At 37.4% G+C, this 18231-nt stretch overlaps 1 protein-coding gene across 1 annotated transcript in view; it reads right to left on the bottom strand.

The window, feature by feature from the left end:
• The window catches only part of TRHDE (thyrotropin releasing hormone degrading enzyme), a 203557-nt gene that overhangs the window by 76767 nt on the left and 108559 nt on the right, over positions 1-18231 (bottom strand). Inside the window, exon 7 of the mRNA XM_053943823.1 lies at positions 14424-14489. Coding sequence (XP_053799798.1) covers positions 14424-14489 — 66 coding nt within the window. The remainder of the gene's footprint in view (positions 1-14423; positions 14490-18231) is intronic.

An 18231-nucleotide genomic window follows, 5' to 3' on the forward strand; every position in this document is an offset into this window, starting at 1 on the left:
GGGCTGGAGTATTAGCCTGTACATTCAGTAGCAAAACCATAGTGGACAGAACACAGATGCAAGCCACAGAGCAGAAAAGGAGAATGACACTGAAAACACAGCTGTCTGAATCTAAGCTGTGCTCAGCACAGCTCCAAAGGAGACAAAGTGACTTAAAGCCACTTATTCATAAACACATATGCCCAAAACCATCTGGCTGCAAGGCTGCTTCCCATCATAAACTTGCAAGTCTATCACTGACAAAAGCTGTTCCATCGACAGGAGTAAGTTGGAGTATGAAGATATGCATTAGCCACCTTCCTGTTAGCTATACCCTTCAGTGTATGTGCGCACAAAAGAAGGCATGAAAATCTCTTTAACAACTCAAGACTCAAGAGTGCTCTTCTACAACTCTTCCATTCTCCTTCGCTGTAATGCTGCCTCTAAAGTTTTTCACTGTCATGGAGAAAGTAGGAAGAGTTCACAGATCCTAGGACACTGTCACACAACATAAAAATTAATCAAAAATACACACCCAAAATAATCATTTGGGTTTTCATTTTCAGCACGCATCTTCTTGTAAAATTCTTCCTAATATTTTCACATTAAAACATGAAGCCACTATTTGCCAAAAAGAATAATGGAATGTGATCCATTCACCTCTATTGATAAAAAATTAATCAGACAATGCAGTTTACTAACATGTTTTAGCAAGTCTTAACATTAAGTAAATAAATAAATAGACAACTAAATATCCTGATTCTGTGATACCATGAAAACAAAGTCCAATTATTGCACTACCAAAATGTAAGAGCCTTCCAAAAATCCCAACAGATTTAGACTACAGTATAATGTGTTATCAAACAGTAATCTTAATCCCCCCCAAAAAAAGAATTAAAAGGCTCAATGCTTTTGAAATTATTTCTTGCAAACTGGAGAAGATAGCTTGAACAGTAGTAGGAACAGTGAAAAACGTTAAAAGATTTTGAAAGATGGTTTCAGTAATGCTGTACTGATTAAACTTTCAGACCTTTTATTGTAGTAGATATTTTTAAGAAAAGGAGATTATTTAAAGGGGGAAAGTATTTCATTTTTCTGCAATATTGCCTATTAACTAAGCCTCTTGGTTACAAACTAAGTGAGCTACCCCACTATCCAAACATGATAATGCTCACAACTAACAAAAGGTAGTGACTGATAAATACCAGAAACTTAATACCAAAAAGTTAAGCAAGTGTAAAGGAGGAGTAAGTCTCCAAACATGTGCCTTACTTTCAGGGGAGATTTTACATCTATAAACAGAAACCGAAATATCAAATCTAGGACTAAACTCCCTTCTCAGTTAATCTGTTTGAAGTTGATTGCTCAGCTGAAGGAACAGCTCCAGACTTACATGAGTGATGCTGAGATCTGAAACAGATTGAGATTGAGTAACTTCATTTTTCTCCTAACGATAACTGGAAAATTCCACTATACGAGGGAGGAAAAGTGGAAAACTATTTTCATCTCCAATTCTTGTGGCTATGTTTCTCCTTGCTCAAGGCTCAGGTAAACCAAACCAGCCTCTACCTCCCTTTTTTGTATTTCATTCCTACTCCTCAGTGCACATCCTCCTCCCTTTGACCTACAATATGTTCTTCTTCAATGGTTTTATACATGAGTGCTGTTCATCACTGAAGATTTAACTCTACAAATAAAAGCATTTAGTTCAGGTATAAATCAGTCTCTAAGGCTCTAGGTATCAAATCCAGTGTGTTTGTTTTCCTAGCAATTTATATATCTAATCTTAAGCCAACAGACACCATCTGACAGATACTGACTCTGACTATAACATGCCCCTTTTTCCTCCCTTCCTTCACACTGCTAACATCAAATCTACTATCACACGTTATCTTAACATTGTCTAACATTCAAATAAAAAAGCTTGGGCAAGGGTCAGAGGGTAGTGCACATGTTCACAAAGGTGAGCAACAAACAAAAGGGAGTAAGAACCAGTGGTAAAGGACTACCAGCAAGCTACAAAATTCTGAAGATTCTCATAAGAGAGGAAGACTACCGAATAGAAAAGCTAAAATAGCCAACTAGATTTGCAGTATTTTTCAGCTTTACAACAGACTAATCCTGAAGAAACAGCCATAAGGAAGAGAAGTGACCACCCTCCCGGCTGGGCAGTCAGCCAAGAAACAGAGTAGGTAAATTTACCTTACTGGTCATGGTCAACACTGGGTAAGGCAAATTAGTTGGGGGTTAACTCTATTTGTGTCAAGAATTAATTTGTACCAGTGAGTCGAGCTGCAGAGCTACCTCCAAACTGAAAGAACAGCTGTTATCAGACCAGTTGTCAAAGCACTACTGCAATGCCAGCTAAGAAAAAAACTGGAAAACAGGTTTTTCCTGGACAAGTAAGCCAAACAACTGCTTCACTTTCTACATCGTTTTACCAGAAGTGCCCCAAACTGCTTTCAGGCAGTCTAGTAATAAACTGCCAACATACAGAATATACTAGAGTCATAGAATGTATTTTCATCACAGTTTCTACCAGAGGATCAAAAATGTTGATTTTCTTCCTATACTTTAATCTATTACTGCTGTAAAATATTCTTCCTATGAAAAATAAAGTTTCTCAAAAGTCAAGAATTTAACTAACTAAAAAATCACTTCAACTTAAAATAACAAAAAGCCAGCATCAAAAATATATTGAAATAGCAAGCACATAAGGAGTATAAGGTAATGCCTGCAGATAGCAAGCCTGCTTATGTAGATAGTCATTACCTAGTATTAAAATTATCACATCTGTTACAGTCACAGCATCAAATGCTTTCCTGTATCTGCCTTGAGCTACAGTTTGATGATAACTCGGTGGTACAGCCAGACTAAGCAGGTCCCACAACCTTGTGTGTGCTGTTCCTTGGACCTATGACCCTGTTTGTGATGCTGCTTTGCAGACTAGACCTCTGAAATGGCCTGTATAGGAGCGAATCTAACATTCCCCCCTAAGGACACCTTCCTTCCTTGATCAAGTTTACCAAGAAGGACTCCAAACTCTTCCACTGGTATAAATGAAGTAGTGTTGGGTGGTCATGAATGAAGGAGAACAAGCAGCTGGAGGCAGCATTGAGGAAAACAGAACAGTGGTTCCCTAAGCCAGCGTCCTGTCCAAGTATGTGCCAAGTATTATGAAAGAGACTGGACAGAAAGATACACAGTGGTGATTTCAGAATATAGCTAAGAGAAAGATTATCAGTGCATCACATTTAAGGGGAACAAAATCTCATTTTGAAGTGTATTTCTCTAAAAGCAATGCTCAAATGTTCTTTTCAAATGTTTAAGTAACAGCTGGTAGTGTCATTTCTCATCAATAAGCTAATTTTTACAGTGAATTAGTTAACCTGCATTAGAAATTATGTGTGGACACTGCATTCAAAACTGAACTAAACTAAATTCAGAAGCTTCAAATAATAATAAAAACACTACCATAAATCAAAGAAAGGAAATAACATTTAACTCCAGTCTTTAAAGTGTCCACATGGGGCTACTATGAGGTTTAACTAATCCAATTCCCACTTTCTGCAGCTTTGAATGAACTTTTGTGTTACCTTGTTTAAAATGTCTACTACCAGGAACTTCTTAGCTAGCTTCTAGTTCAAACTCACAAATAGGTAAAAAGAAGTTTAAAGATAGCACAAAAGGTTTGCAACATACTTCAAAGCCATCATACAAAAATTCACTTCAGCTGTGTTTTGCCTTCACTTTGGGTTACTATTTCACTGAACACATAAAATCCTAGGGATAAAACTCGGTGGAATCCTATCACTGTACACCAGCTAAAATTCCAGCCCTTAATTTACAAAAGGTGCATTTAGACTTTTTTCATGTACAACAGTGATACAATGCCAGCAACTGGAAAATATCCAGTCAACATGTAATATCTACAATTAAATCATTATGTCTAAACAGCAAGCTATAGCTACTAATCAGAAAGAGTGAAACTGGAACCACACATGGGAATAAATCTTAATTTTCTCTGGAGCCAATGATGCTGAATGGGCCACATAATTATAGCATTTTACTTTGTCCTTTTTCCTTTGTAATTCATGATACTCCCATTGATGCTAACAATAATCAGATCAGCAGAACTGACATTTCTGGCATTATAAGGGCCAATGGGAGTTTTAGCATTGATTTTGTGGCAGAAAAATTAGGGCAATGTTGAGAGTATCTCATCCATGGTATCAGAAGTATAACACTCATTTAGAGGATCCAGACAGGACCTGTGCCCTGTTATATGCAGGCTGAGATACAGGAGAAACCAGTAAAAGAAAGCAGGCAAGAGCCATCATTAAGTCAATGGGATTGCTTTCTTTGCTCTACCCACTGCTTGTTGATAAGAAACCAGTACTGTAAATTAAAAATAAGCCAACTAAAATCAACATGACCCTTCATTTTCATTCCAACACAAAAAAAAAAGAAGAAAAACTTCAAGTGCCTATAAGGAACTCAATTTTTCAATTAATAATCTTCTGTAGTACAACTCTGTGAACTCAGTGTGAATGAGGCATCTAAAACCAATTAAAAATCTGTATTCTGACAAATTTCCAGCTACTTTAAAATATAGCCTGCTTTGCTGAGACTCCTTGTTAAAATATCAGAAATATTAAATGGAGAGGTTTATTTCCCTTGTAAAATTCAACTTCACCTTTTAGCTATTAATATCAAGAGAAGGGCAGTTCCATTTTGAAACACAGTAGCAGCAGTTGCAGTGTGGTGGCAAAGAAGTTTGCAGTGAAATCTAAAGGGAACAGTTAGAAGAATTGCAAAGTTAGTGCATGGCAGAGTCTGATGGTATCTGCTGTGCAGTGAGAAACTAGCTAGTATATGAAGCTAGGCTTTAAAGAAAAATGTATTTGATGTATTATTTGGTAGCGGTACTAAAATACTGAGCTAAGGACAAATCCTACAGAAATAAAGCACTCTCTGAAATTGAACTGCATATATTTGACTGAATTTGTACATTCATTTAATTCTCTCTTGTCTGGTTGTATAATACACTTTAACCTAAAACCACACATTACTCAAAAAATATATGCTTAGTGCACACACACAAAAAAAAAAAAGATGGAAAGTTTTCCAGAGATATTTAGATGGCACCTGCTCATTCCTCTGCATTAGCTTGAACTATGCCCAAGAATTGCTATCCAGGCAAAAAATCTCCGCTGTACTTTTCTGTAACAATTTTCCCTATATAAACACCAGACTTGGAAAGAAGTTACTGCTACTTATTATGAAAAGGTGTCCATAAAACCAGTCAAGAAAACTTACTGCAAGCATGTCACCATGTTGAGATCATAAGGAGCTGCAACACTTGTACATTAACAGTGAGTAATAGAGAAGCAATGAGCAAATGTTTCTCATTGTGCAAAACACTTTTATACAATTCAGTCCCTAGAGCTGCACCTTTTTTTTTTTCCAAAATGAAGACACATTAAAAATCATTAGCCCTTACATCTGGCAATATGTGTGTCAACATAGCTACAGTAACTTAGCTTTAAATGCATGTGGGGAAAGGAAAAGGAAGAGGAAGGGGAAGAGCAAAAGGGAGGAGGAAGAGAAGAAAGAGATGATAAAGGAGAGAGGAAAGTTTTTACAACAGCATGTTTTGTCCAGCATGGATTCAGGATATTTTTTCCTGAATGTCCTCCACTAGACTGAAGTAGATTGATCTATTTATTTCATTTCCAATATATATAATGTTGTTAACTAGGAGTTCAATCCTGCAGTATTTGTTCTGAAAATATCCCCACTGACTTCTAAAGAGCTAATGGAAATTCTGATTGCATAAGAGCAGCAAAATCATGCACAAAATGTTTCCCTTCCAGTGCCCTGTAAAATCCACTGAGCTGCTTCATTGCAACAAAGGTAAGGTTGGCACTGAGCTGCTATCAGGAAAACAGTGTAATTCTATTCCAAAAGAAAGCATTTTTGTAAATAGCTGCTGAGCCTGCTGACATTATCTGGAAATTCATACCTATCACTCTTTCTCTTAATAATTCCTATAATAAAAATGAAGGAGAAAACAGTCATAACTGAATTTCACAGGCAACAAAAAAAAGCTCACTGAAGGCACACCAAGTGAGTAACTATGCAGTATCTGTAACATGACTGACTCTAACATTGCCATAAAGGGCAATTCTGTTCTGAGAAAACAAACTTGGTTTATACACAGTGTGTATACTAATTGTTTTTCTTTTTGTAAAAAGCTTTAGCAGCAGAGCAAAGTAACATTTTATCCTAGCTGAAGAACACTATGACTTCCTCCTAATGAAGGCAATACCATCCATAACCTTGCTCTGAACCCAGGCACTGGGGACATTGCTGGCTTTTGAGGTTCAGTAGCAGCTACCCTCACCACATTTTATGTTCCTTGCTGCGACCTCCAATGTGGGCAAAGTGTAACTGTTTGAACTGAAATCCTGTCTTCAAAGAGTCCATCTTAAGATTGAATTCTTGTCCAAAATTTTAGTCAACACCAGAAAGTACTGAAAAATATCACATTTTACTTTTTTTTATCAGTGTGTCCTTTCCTCTGCTGTCCCCATGCACTGGAGCACAGCTCTAAAGGTCAGAAGGAAAACTATCTCGTTTCAGGAAAATGCTTTTTCCTAGCACTGATCACTTTTAGATGACCCAGCAGCAATAGAGACCCTCTCTCTCCCTGCAGGGACAGCTTAGAGCTGTTTAAGCTCAGAAGGACACTCAGGCCCTGAAGCAGAAAGCAAAGAGCCCCTGTTTCCCTTCTCCTTGGCAACTCCCAACAACTGTGGAAGAAAACTGTCTGATCCAAATGCTCCAGGAACACACAGCAGAGCAGAAAGATGGAAAGGAGTTTATATAACCAAACAGGAATGTTCTGCTAATGCACCATTTTAGGAAGAAGCTCCCTTTGCAGAGCACCAATGTTATATGGGGCAAAATCCACCAGCACACATGATGTGCAGCTGCTAAAATTATGGCTGCATTATGTTCAGCCTTGACGATGTTCTGCTTTCAAAAAGGTAATAGTTAAACTGCAGAACTGTAGATAAACCAAATACCCTCACTCTGTGGATCAGCTGTTGCACACCAGGAGAGCACTGCGGTCTCATTTGTAGCAGAGGTGGACTCTGTGACTGAACCGGATGTGACATCTGTTCTGAATATTGGAAGTGGTACAAAATGCTAAACATTTTAACAGAATATCTTCTTGGGTTTCAAAATAGATATCTGAATTTCATGGCTCTTTTTAATTTTACTCACATTCATCCAACTTCCCTTCAGATGTACAGGCACTCCATTCTCATTAATTTCTTTAAAGAAATATTAGTTGAATGATAAACATTTTCTGGAGGCCCACGTTGATGTCTTCACAGGCTGAGCAACAGCCACACAGTTGACAATTATGCCAGTGGAAGCTGTGCTTTGAACACATAAACTCTTCTGATCCCTAAGTGCTAAGACACATGGGAGTTTTGCATACTTCACACCTATGTAAATTTTAACTTCAATTTCTCTGTGCCTAGATCTCCACCCTAGCATCAAGGCCTTTCTTCCCTTTGAGGTTTCTGTCCTCTGCATTAACTGTTGGTGATGCACTCTGATACCACGCTGGATGACATTTAAGAAAATTGAATGTAGCAATTACGAACTGGGCTACAAAGTAAATGAAAATTATATGAAACTATTGAACAGAAGAACAATTCAGTTAGCATGGTCCACCTTGTGAACTGAATCAGACATTGTCCTATATAGAAAACATTGGGTACTTGCATAATTAAAAAAAAACTGGTAAAGGTGCACACACAGAAAAAAAAAAAAGGAAAAATAAAATTAACTTTAGCATTTCTCTTTTACATTTAAATTATGCAACTTCAAACACAATTTTCTTTTAAGCATTAGCATTTTGCTACACACAGTATACTCAAATACTCTTGGAGTTAGAGGAAGAATTTCCATTTTTGGAGTGATACCCAAGTCTGGCCCTTACTATGCTGTAAGTCTTTAACATTTTCAAAGGAAAAAAATATTGTGACACAACAACTTATAGAAGTTTCTTATGCAAGAAACTGACCTACTGTCTTTTACTGACCTGTGTAAGTCAAGATGGAAAAAGCTATAGGAATTCAGTCCATAACCCTGAATTCCTTTAACAAATGTAAACTAAAATCCAGAGTGATGTCAATTAGAAGCAAAAGAAATGCTGAGGGTGCAAAAAAGGTGAAAGATGCTAACAATCTCGTATGATATGCACTGTAGAAAACAGTGATGTCAGCTCCTGTGAGATTTCCTATGATTTCTGAAGTCCTCCCTTTAACATGCTCAAGTTCTCCAGTTGACAATTCTTAGATAAAGGGATTGGTAGCAACTATCTTGGACAGTTAATTGCCAGAACATCCATGGTGATACTTCGATGTTCACCAAAGTCATACACTCTTCTTTTCTAAAGCAGAGGAGGTGGGTGCAGAATCAGCTGAAAAGTACTTTACTCAACATCTAGTAAATGCACCAGCTGCAACAGCAGAAGTACTGTAGATATAAAGATGCTCCTCCTGGGTGGCAAAAGTTACATCCTTGGACTGAACAAAAGAAGGCTCCAGGTAGTTCCATGTTCATTTTTGATCTGAAAGCAGCATGGCAGTTTACTGCTTCACTGACCTTGATCCTAAGATGCCTGATTTTTTGTTTGTCGTTGCAGATTTTTTATGTTTTTACAGAAAACTCTTGAAAAGAAGTCTCTAAAGATGTCTCATTAAAGATAGCAAACAACTAACTTTTATGAACTGGTAATAACAAGATAATAAATAGGTATTAAATGGGTACACTGTTTAATACACTATGTAAAAAATAGATAATAATATATTACCATGGAAATAGATTAAAATATTTCATGCATTACTATTTCATGCACATTGTTGGTGTCTAAAAAGCAGGAAAAAGCAGTGCGGATGAAAGTAAATTTAAATAGCCAGCAATATGACACTAGGAAATGACTGAAATCTGAACCTTGCTGAATTTAATAGCCTGAACACCACACTTCCCCAGACAGCTCCTGTGAAAGGCTGACTAATTTGTTTCAATACAGTGGCCATTCTACAGCACCAAAAGAGGCAGTATCTATCCAAAGCACTGTATGAAAATTCTTCCAAATGTACAATGTAAAGCCTAAAAAGTAGTTAATTTATCACAGAAGTAGAGACTCCTACGGTAACTAATTCAAACTGCTGATGATGCACTAAATCAGAGTGAGTGATGAACACATACACAGCAGCAAGTGAAGTTCAAAAGGATACAGATCTATGTGATCAATGAGCTGTCACACAGCAAATGAAATGCAGTGTTGACAAACATACAGTAATAGAGATGAGGCTCCAAAATAATCAAACCAAATGTAAGAAAATAAACCAGTGCAGAAATATCTTATTACAACACTGGAGGTGCTTTTTAAAACACATCTACCAGACATTCAAACCACTGGTACTTCTCTCTCTATTTAATTCCAAAAAAACAAAAACCAAGCGCTGATTACTTGAAAGAGATGCATTGTCATAGCGCAGTAAAATCTTAGCAAAAATGCAATCCAGTGACACCAGACATGTAAGAAACCATCTATTTCAAGCACAGAGTTGGAACAACAGCCTACAGAAGAAAATCTCACACAGACCTAGTATCGTATTGCACATTACCACCCTGAGTGATGACTGAATGATAAGGCCAACCTCTATCAATCTGTGCAGTTCAGAAACATAATCAGAGCAACTGGTGCTGACCAAGCCTCTTCATATTCTAACCACCTTCTTACCTGATTTATAGCTTTTTGACTGAAGAGCAACACCTTTTTGTAAGAAGAGTACTGGCATTCAGTGATGTGCACTTCTTGAATTTTCCTGAAGCATAAGAAACTGCACATCATGAAAGATGCCAAAACTTTTAAAAAGCCAGAAATCACCTGCTGTGAGAAGGAAGGATTTATTAGACATTTTCTACAAAAATAATAGCTGTAACTTTCTCATATGCAAGTGTTACCAGCTGTGGCTACTACTGTCATTATTCAATTCTTCATTACAGCCAATAGAAATACATTCTCTTTTGCTTTTGTCTATGGAGTGCTACTGTGAGAATGTTCTGTCTGTAACGAAATCTCCTGTTTTAAATGCCATATGATTCAAGACATCATATCTTTGAAGGGCTTTTCAAAAATCCTACCTTCACTAGTCACTTGGATGCAGCTTTATTGTGGAACTGCCACACTATAATCAAATGCCCTTTCAAGTATATTTACCATCATAGGAACAGCCCAGTTATTCTTGACAGATATGAATCTCTACAAAGACATCTACACTGTAAAAATGAGCACTTCTACCAGAATTTTACTTCCTTGCAGAGTCCTTAACAGAACAGTTTGCTGGACTGTTACAGATCACATGCACATTTGTACATTTCCTTCAGATCATATTTATTGGTAAAAAATATCCACCAAAGAGCCTCATTCTCCTCCATCAACTTTTCTCTTCTTTTTAATACAATTGATTGTTTTCTTTGACAAGTAAGGGATTTTTCACCCCCAGCCTGTCTCCACCTGCTCTTCAAAAAGTCCACATGCCAAGTGAGTAAGAAAATACAAGCAATTAACAAATAAGGTAGCAATCCTATTTGCTTCTTGTTCTAAACCTTATTTTTTCCTCTCCTTAACCCAAAGTTAAGTTACACCTTATCTGTAGTAGTGTCTCCTATATTAAAGCTCTAATTCTTTACCTCTTAGTAAGACAATGAATCATGCCTTGATTTGGATGAAACCACAAACAATACAAACACAATTAAAGAACTACTCATTTTGGTTTATGCTACTTTAACAAGACTTCAGAATTACTATTTTTATCATCTGTTAAACACTTAAGGACATAGCTAATAGACTAAAAAAAAATTGAAATAATATTGAAAATATAATAGAGTAGAGAGGTAATAATATAGAAGGTTCTTGGAGTGTCTGGAAGTTAACTTCTAGACACAGCTGGTGAGTAAGACAAGTAAAAAAGCTGCCCTGAAGGAGCCCTTGTTTGTGAACAAAGATTGGTGGGTGGTGTGATGATGGGAGGATATTTTCAGCTCAGCAATTATGAAATGATAGAGTTTTCAATTATTGGAGAAGTTAGGAGAGGGGTCAGCAGAACTGCTACCATGGCCTGTTTATGACACTCATTGAGAGAGCCCCTTGGGCTTTTGCCTGAAGAGCAAAGGAGTCCAGGATCGCTGAACATATTTAAGAAATCCTAAAGGTGCTGGAGCTGACCATCCCCACGTGCTGAAAGACAAGCCCGTGGGGAAGACCACTAGCCTGGCTGCACAGAGAGCTTTGTCTGGAGCTCAGATAACAAAAAACAAGTTTATGACCTTTGGAAGAAAGGGCAAGCAACTCAGGAGGACTACAAGGGCATCGCGAGGTTATGCAAGCAGAAAACTTGAAGAGTCAAAGCCAAAGCAGAACTTTGTCTAGACACTGCTGTAAAACACATTAAAAATGTTTCTATAAATATATTAGCAACAGAAGGAGGGCTGAGAATCTCCATTCTTGGCTGAATATGGGGATTATCATGGTGACAAAGAATGAGGAAAAGGCTGAGGTACTTAATGCCTTCTTAGTCTCAGACTGATAGTAAGACCCATTGTTCTTTGGGTACCCAGCCCCCTCAGCTGGACCACAGAGACAGAGAGCAGAACTGAAGCACCAAACATCTGAGGGAAAATGGTCAGCAGTCTTCTACCCCACTTAGATACACAGAAGTCTATCAGAAGGGACAGGATCTATCCAAGGGTCCTGAGGGAGCTGGCAGCAGTGCTCACCAAGTCACTTCCCATCACTTACCAGTAGTTCTGGCTCACTGGATAAGTCCTAGACAATGAGAGGTTAGCAATGTGACACCCATTTACAAGAAGGTTTGGAAGGATGATCTGAGGAATGACAGGCCTGTCAGCCTGACCTCAGTGCCAGGGAAGATCATGGAGCAGATTGTCTTGGGTGCCATCACACAGCAGATGTGAGACAACCGGGGCATCAGGCCCAGCCAGCATGCTGTAAGAAAGGTCCTGTTTGACCAACCTGACCCCCTTCTGTGACCTACTTTGTGGATGAGGGAAAGGCTGTGGATTTTGTCTACCTAAACTTAGTAAAGCTTTTGACACCATTTCCCACAGCATTCTCCTGGAAAAACTGGCTGTGGAGGTCTTTTAGAACTCAGTTACTCAGCAAGCCATTAGAATAACACAGGAGGAATGAACCACCAAGTGCATGTTCAGAATATCTTTTATTTGAAGAGATTTATAAATAGTAGTAATATTCAATTTTGCTATTCTTCAGAGAATATTAGAATTCGACGTTAAAACAGGATTCAAGGCAACATAATTCAGAAACCCAAGCGATGGTACCAAGCTAAAGAGCTAAAATGCCTAAACCAGTGCACGACAGAAAGGGTAAATTAGTCCTCCAGTTTCCCTCATCATTAGTAAAGCTATAGGCCCCCAAATGTACAGTGCAGGAAGAGTATTTTGTTAGATTTGCAAAATACAAAAAATTAAATGATTGACAGGTATTTCCAACTGTATAATTTGTAGCTTATGAAAAACTATGAACTTTATGGGTTTTTTGTTCAGCTTGAAAACATACACATGGAAAATCTCTATCTGGATTTCAAACTGGTTTTAGTTAAAATCATTATCTTCCTACTGAACTGATGCCAAGCCTTGTACTAGTCAGATTTTCACAGTTAGATTTTTCATAGACTTTCATTAGCAAACAGAATGGTTTCTATTTAGAGCCAACCCAGTGAAAAGCAGAAATAATAGGAAACCATTCAAATCAAAAACCAAAGCTCCATTACAACTTTATGGTAATTATGATTAATCCCTGCATAGGTATTCTTTGATCTAAGCTTTTTTCTGTCTATTTCAAGACAACTTGCACACAGTTATTTCTCAGGCAATGGTAGAAGAAAACAGAAAAACAGGGTTTAAGATGTACACACTAAAACTTTTCCTTTCTAAAACCCTGAGTGACAATACTCCACTGGGAAAAAGTGCTACTGAATTCCTCTATGAATGGATCTGTCCAAATAGAAGTTTCTGGCTAGAATATGGAGTTTGCTGGACTAAGGACAGAAGTCTTACTGTCTTAAATGACATGATGGTTTTACCCTTAACATACACAAGATTTTATGAAGGAAACTTCTGATTTAAAGAGTTCTCATCTGAATGAGAAATTTATCAAATTGATCTGACCTGGTGTTACAACTAAGCAAATGATCAATCTGGTCCCATGAGTAAGTTATGCTACAAACCCTGATTGTACTGTAAATTCTCCAAAAAGCTGCATTTCCTCAGCAAGTTTCCTTTCATTGCCTTTGCATGGAAAATACCTCTCTGACATGACCAATGCATTCATTTAATTTTTGGTTTATATTTTATCTTCCAATTTATTTTGGTTAGAGGTAGAATTATTCTGTTAAAAAATGACCTGATCCTAGACATAGTTTATTTAAATTTCAAAATGAAAAGCTTACTAAGAACAGATAAGATTGATTACTCCTTCCAACTTAGCATAATTGTATTTCAGGTGAACATCAATTTACTTTAAAGGACACTTCTAAGTAGCAGGCTGTATCATACATAATTCATCAATCACAGCTGTCTGTAACATTATTTACTAAAGCAGATTTCAATGGAATAGGGGGAATTGCATTGTTTTTTATGCTTTGGCATGTTTGTTTTTAAATAGTTTACGAAACACTCATTTGTGTTGAATTATTGCTGAAAGGAGTTCATCCTTGGTAATCAGGACGTTGAATTTCTTTCTCTTTCTATAGCAATGTTGCCTCTTTAAATTTCTTTTAAAAGACAGAGTGAGTTTTCAAAACATTGTTAAGGCAGAGAGCACTTCATGCTTATTAAAGGTAAAAATAAAGCTCAAGGATTTTGCTACAGAGGAAGGGATGGCAAAAGTATTTATCTGAAAAGCATTATTCATTTTAGGGCTGTTTATTTTCCAGCTGGCTTATATTGTTATTATTTGTTAGACCAGCAGTCAAACGCAGGTGAAGAGAAGTAGCTAGTTCCTCAGCTAGTCCTTCACATAGTTGTCACATGGATAAAGTGGCTTTTATGTGGCACACTGTACAAAACTGTGTGCCAGTTGAAGTACAATCACTTCATGCATCAAGAAATACAGGTGAAACTGTATCTTCAATCAAATTCAGTTTCAGGGACATGGTGGTACCTCAGAAGGTCCTAAAGTAAAGAAACTGATGCAAATATACCAGAATATACCATAAATTGATGCAAACATAGTTTCAAAAGAAAAAGAGAGAGCAAAAGAAACTGCTAGAAATACACATCTACACAAAGATGGAAGTGCCTTTACTTACTTGTAAGCCCATTTGAAACACAGAGTGACCCATAAAGCTAGCCAACATTCGAATCAGAGCTGCACCCTATGGGAAATAATAGAGAAACAAAGTTACCAGTTTTGAATGCCAGTATAACACAACAAATACTCTCAGAAGCAGGCATTTCCATCCAACACTAATATGCCTGAAACATGTAACTTATACAATCTTTATTTGTGCTAGAATGAAAGAGAGAGAGAAGACAATGCAAATGCTTACTAGGAAAAGTGAGGAGGCAAAGTGATAGTAAGTGTTAATAAGTGATATGAAGTGTTAATATCCTGCCCCATATATTGAATAAGGCGCAGGTCAAACAACACACTCTCACCACTGCTGAAGCACGCATGCGTCAGTTCCATGGGTGACTGACCCCAACCCTTCTATGCACTCAATGGAAATGCCCAGTTTTAAATGAGAGCAAAGAAATAGTGTCAACTGCAAATTCTACTTCAGTGATTATTCATAATACTTTTATCTCCATTACACTATTGTACATCAGGATTCAGTGATACTACTTCCCTTTGTAACAGCCTTCGAGATCTGGTGACTAAAAGTACATAATTTCCATTAGAATTTTATAAGATGTGGATATATATATTTGACTTATTAATAGTCAGGTTATTTTCCAGACTATCATGCAAAGAGGTATGTACTTGTATAGCACTCTTTCTCTACTTATAGAAGTTCTTAGCCTCTTCCCCTTCAGGTAAAGCATAGAGATCTAAAAGACAAGTGATTCTAAATCCCAGGACTTACTGCAAGAAACAGACAGATACTTGCAAGAGCAGCTTTTTTTAAGCATCCTTTTTGTATTTTCTCACACACTCTCAGAAACACTGTTGCTGTGTATTTTCCTTTTGCACAAGTGCTCTATTTCAAGCAGAAATAACTTTGCAGATCTGATGTGACCATTTAGCTATAATATCCCACTTTACAATATAATTTCAAGACAACCAGTCTTCCAATCCCAGTATTTAAATGTTATACTTAGTATTGATCACCATACAAGAGGAAGGACACGTATGATTGCAAATCCATGAATTAAAGGCCTTAAGAAAACATGATGCTAGAACTCAACCACCTCATCTAGAGATGAAGGTCCAGGAATTAGGTTAACACTCGATCAAACACTAATAAAAAAAAAGCAACATTACATAGGTTCAAAAATTTACAGGTTCTAAAGCCAAAAGGACTTTTAAAACATTTATTCTGCATTAATTTAGTAATTTAGGCAAAAATCCCTACGGTTTCTCTTTCTGTTTTAGAAAATTCAAGATCAGAATAATGTTTCAGAGTACTATATAATGTGTCACAACTAATATTCACTCTCACAGTGAAACTAGGCACCTTTTTACTAATTGGAAGATATCTAGTTTCACTTGAATTTATCTAGCTTCAGCTTTCAAAACAAGACTTTATGTCTTTTTCTGATAAATTAAAGTTCAGGATAAGAAAACACAAGTCCTTCATATAGGCAGCAAAAACAAATATCATATAGGTTGCAGAGTAACTGAGCTGCTTTTAGGAAGTGAATATAGTGAATAAACCAAAACATGATTTTCGCATTATTAACACCAGGCTATGTTATGGTGGTATATAATCTTACTGGAAGACAAATCATGTCTGGAACACATAGCAGAATCGGGAGTAACACCTTTCAAAACAGATTATTACCTAAGCAGACAATACCATAGGTCAGGAAACATTATTGCCCTTAATACTACTAGAGAAACAGATTGAGTAAAGTTCTCAGAGACATTTAAGCAGATAAACAACAGATAAATCTGTTTAAGTAGATAAACAGAAGGGTTTTTTTTTATATCTCATAAATAAGTAAATCCTACTTATTCTGTAAGTAACTTGGTCAGGGCAATCAGAAATATCTGTAGCAGAAACAAAAAACCCATAAAACATATCAGTCAAAATCCTCAACAAGAAGACATTTTTCTATTTCATCTCTTTTCCTACTCACTATTAAGTATTCCAGGATGCTTTGGTTTCTTTCTCACTGTTTACACTTCACATAGTAACAAAAGACATATATTTATATAAGCACCTTGACTCTACTGACTTCTGTAAAAAGTAAGCAAGCTAATAGTTCCATATAATCTTGCCCATAGAGTCTTTTTTTTCTATCCAGAGACTAAGAACTATCATATACATGTAAAGAATTATAGAATTCCCCTCACAGGTAACATTTAGACACATGTTGGATGGACTATGGCTGGCCATTATACAGCAAACAAAATGAAACAGCAAGCAAAGACTGAAGGGAGAGTCAAGGCACAAAGGCAGGACTATTCTCTCAAGACAGATATCTTTTCACAGCTACTTTAGAAGTACTTTCTACCAATTAATTACCTTCAGGAAACTCAGAAACCCTATTACAGCTTTCAGAACAATAGGCTTGTCACAGTTCCGCCTTCTTCCCTGCTCAGGGAAAGCAAATGCTTTCTTTACGTGTTTCAGGAAGGGAATGGATTCAAACAAGCAAGAGAACCTTAAGAAGGGGAAAAGTGTCTTCAAGACATGGGAGAAGAAACAGGAGCAAATGAAGCCCTTGGTGTGGAGGGAAAAGAAATGGGAGGAAACCATTCACTTCACCTTTCCTGAACTTTTGAGAGTAGGCAGAACAGAGAACAATGACATATTCATAAGAAGCACAGAAGCTCTTGAAACGTTCACAGCTCTGGAAAGCAGAGCAGGATAAGGCAGCAAACACTGGCATGCTGACTAGGGAGGAAGCAAAACAGGCTTGCAGGCAGAAGGATAAAAAGCAAGAGGTATAGAGAGTAACTGGCATAAAGAACAGTGGCTTACTAAAAGGAGAAGCTTGGAAGGTGACCCTAAACAGAGGGTTGTGGGAGGTGCAGAAGGTATGTGCAGTAGGTTCAGTTATAGGAAAAACAGAATACATAGCTTTTGGGGTCATCTGAATGGCCCAATGTGCTGACATTCCCATTGCCTATCTGCTTAACAAGCAGCAAACCAGATGGAGTCCAGAGGACTTGTGTTGCCATACCTTCCAAAAGCTTCTTGACCTAGACCTAAACCTACAGAAAAATCCCAACAAATCTCTTCTGGTGCAGGAGATGCTCTTTGGAACCTATCAGCATCACTCTCTGAACACCCTGATATGCAAGGAGCCCTGCTCCCCACTTCACTCGCAAAGCCACTTCTGTTCCGCCAACCTTTGTCCAACAGAGGAACACAGGATGTCTTGAGAAGCGAACTTGCCTCTCCTGCTGGGCAGAATGACTGTTTATTGATAATTGAAGTGCTTTCCTCCAGGCAGTGGATGACTTAGTACCTTGTCAAGAGGTAAAGCACATTGCTTTAAGAGGTCTAGTGGACAGCAATTCTTTCCTATTCAAAAAACATATCTAGTTCCTGTCAGTGTAAAATCTGACTAGCATTAAGCCACTGTACCCTATCTTAATTTGTCTACCCAAATACATTAGTTATTCATCCAATGATTAATGGCACTACCTGGGGCTGGTGAAGCACTGCTCATTAGCAGATCTCACAAGTGCTCACTAAGATTAATGCCAATATTCTGCAATATTCTGTGGCGCACCCTAGTGAAATCACTTGCCAAAGATCATCCAGATCCCCGTATAACCTATGCGCTCCTTGTATAACCTATATGCTCCTCATATAATCTATAATACAGTTGAAGCTTTCTCAGCCTCAGCATTGATATTCCACTGCTATTGGAAAGGAAAGTAGAGTATGTTGGCTACTTCATGGAAATTAGGTGCATACAGCTCTTTTTTGCAAAGTGATC

Source organism: Vidua chalybeata, chromosome 5 (genome assembly GCF_026979565.1).
Source record: "Vidua chalybeata isolate OUT-0048 chromosome 5, bVidCha1 merged haplotype, whole genome shotgun sequence".
In the NCBI taxonomy this organism is placed as follows: Eukaryota; Metazoa; Chordata; class Aves; order Passeriformes; family Viduidae; genus Vidua; species Vidua chalybeata.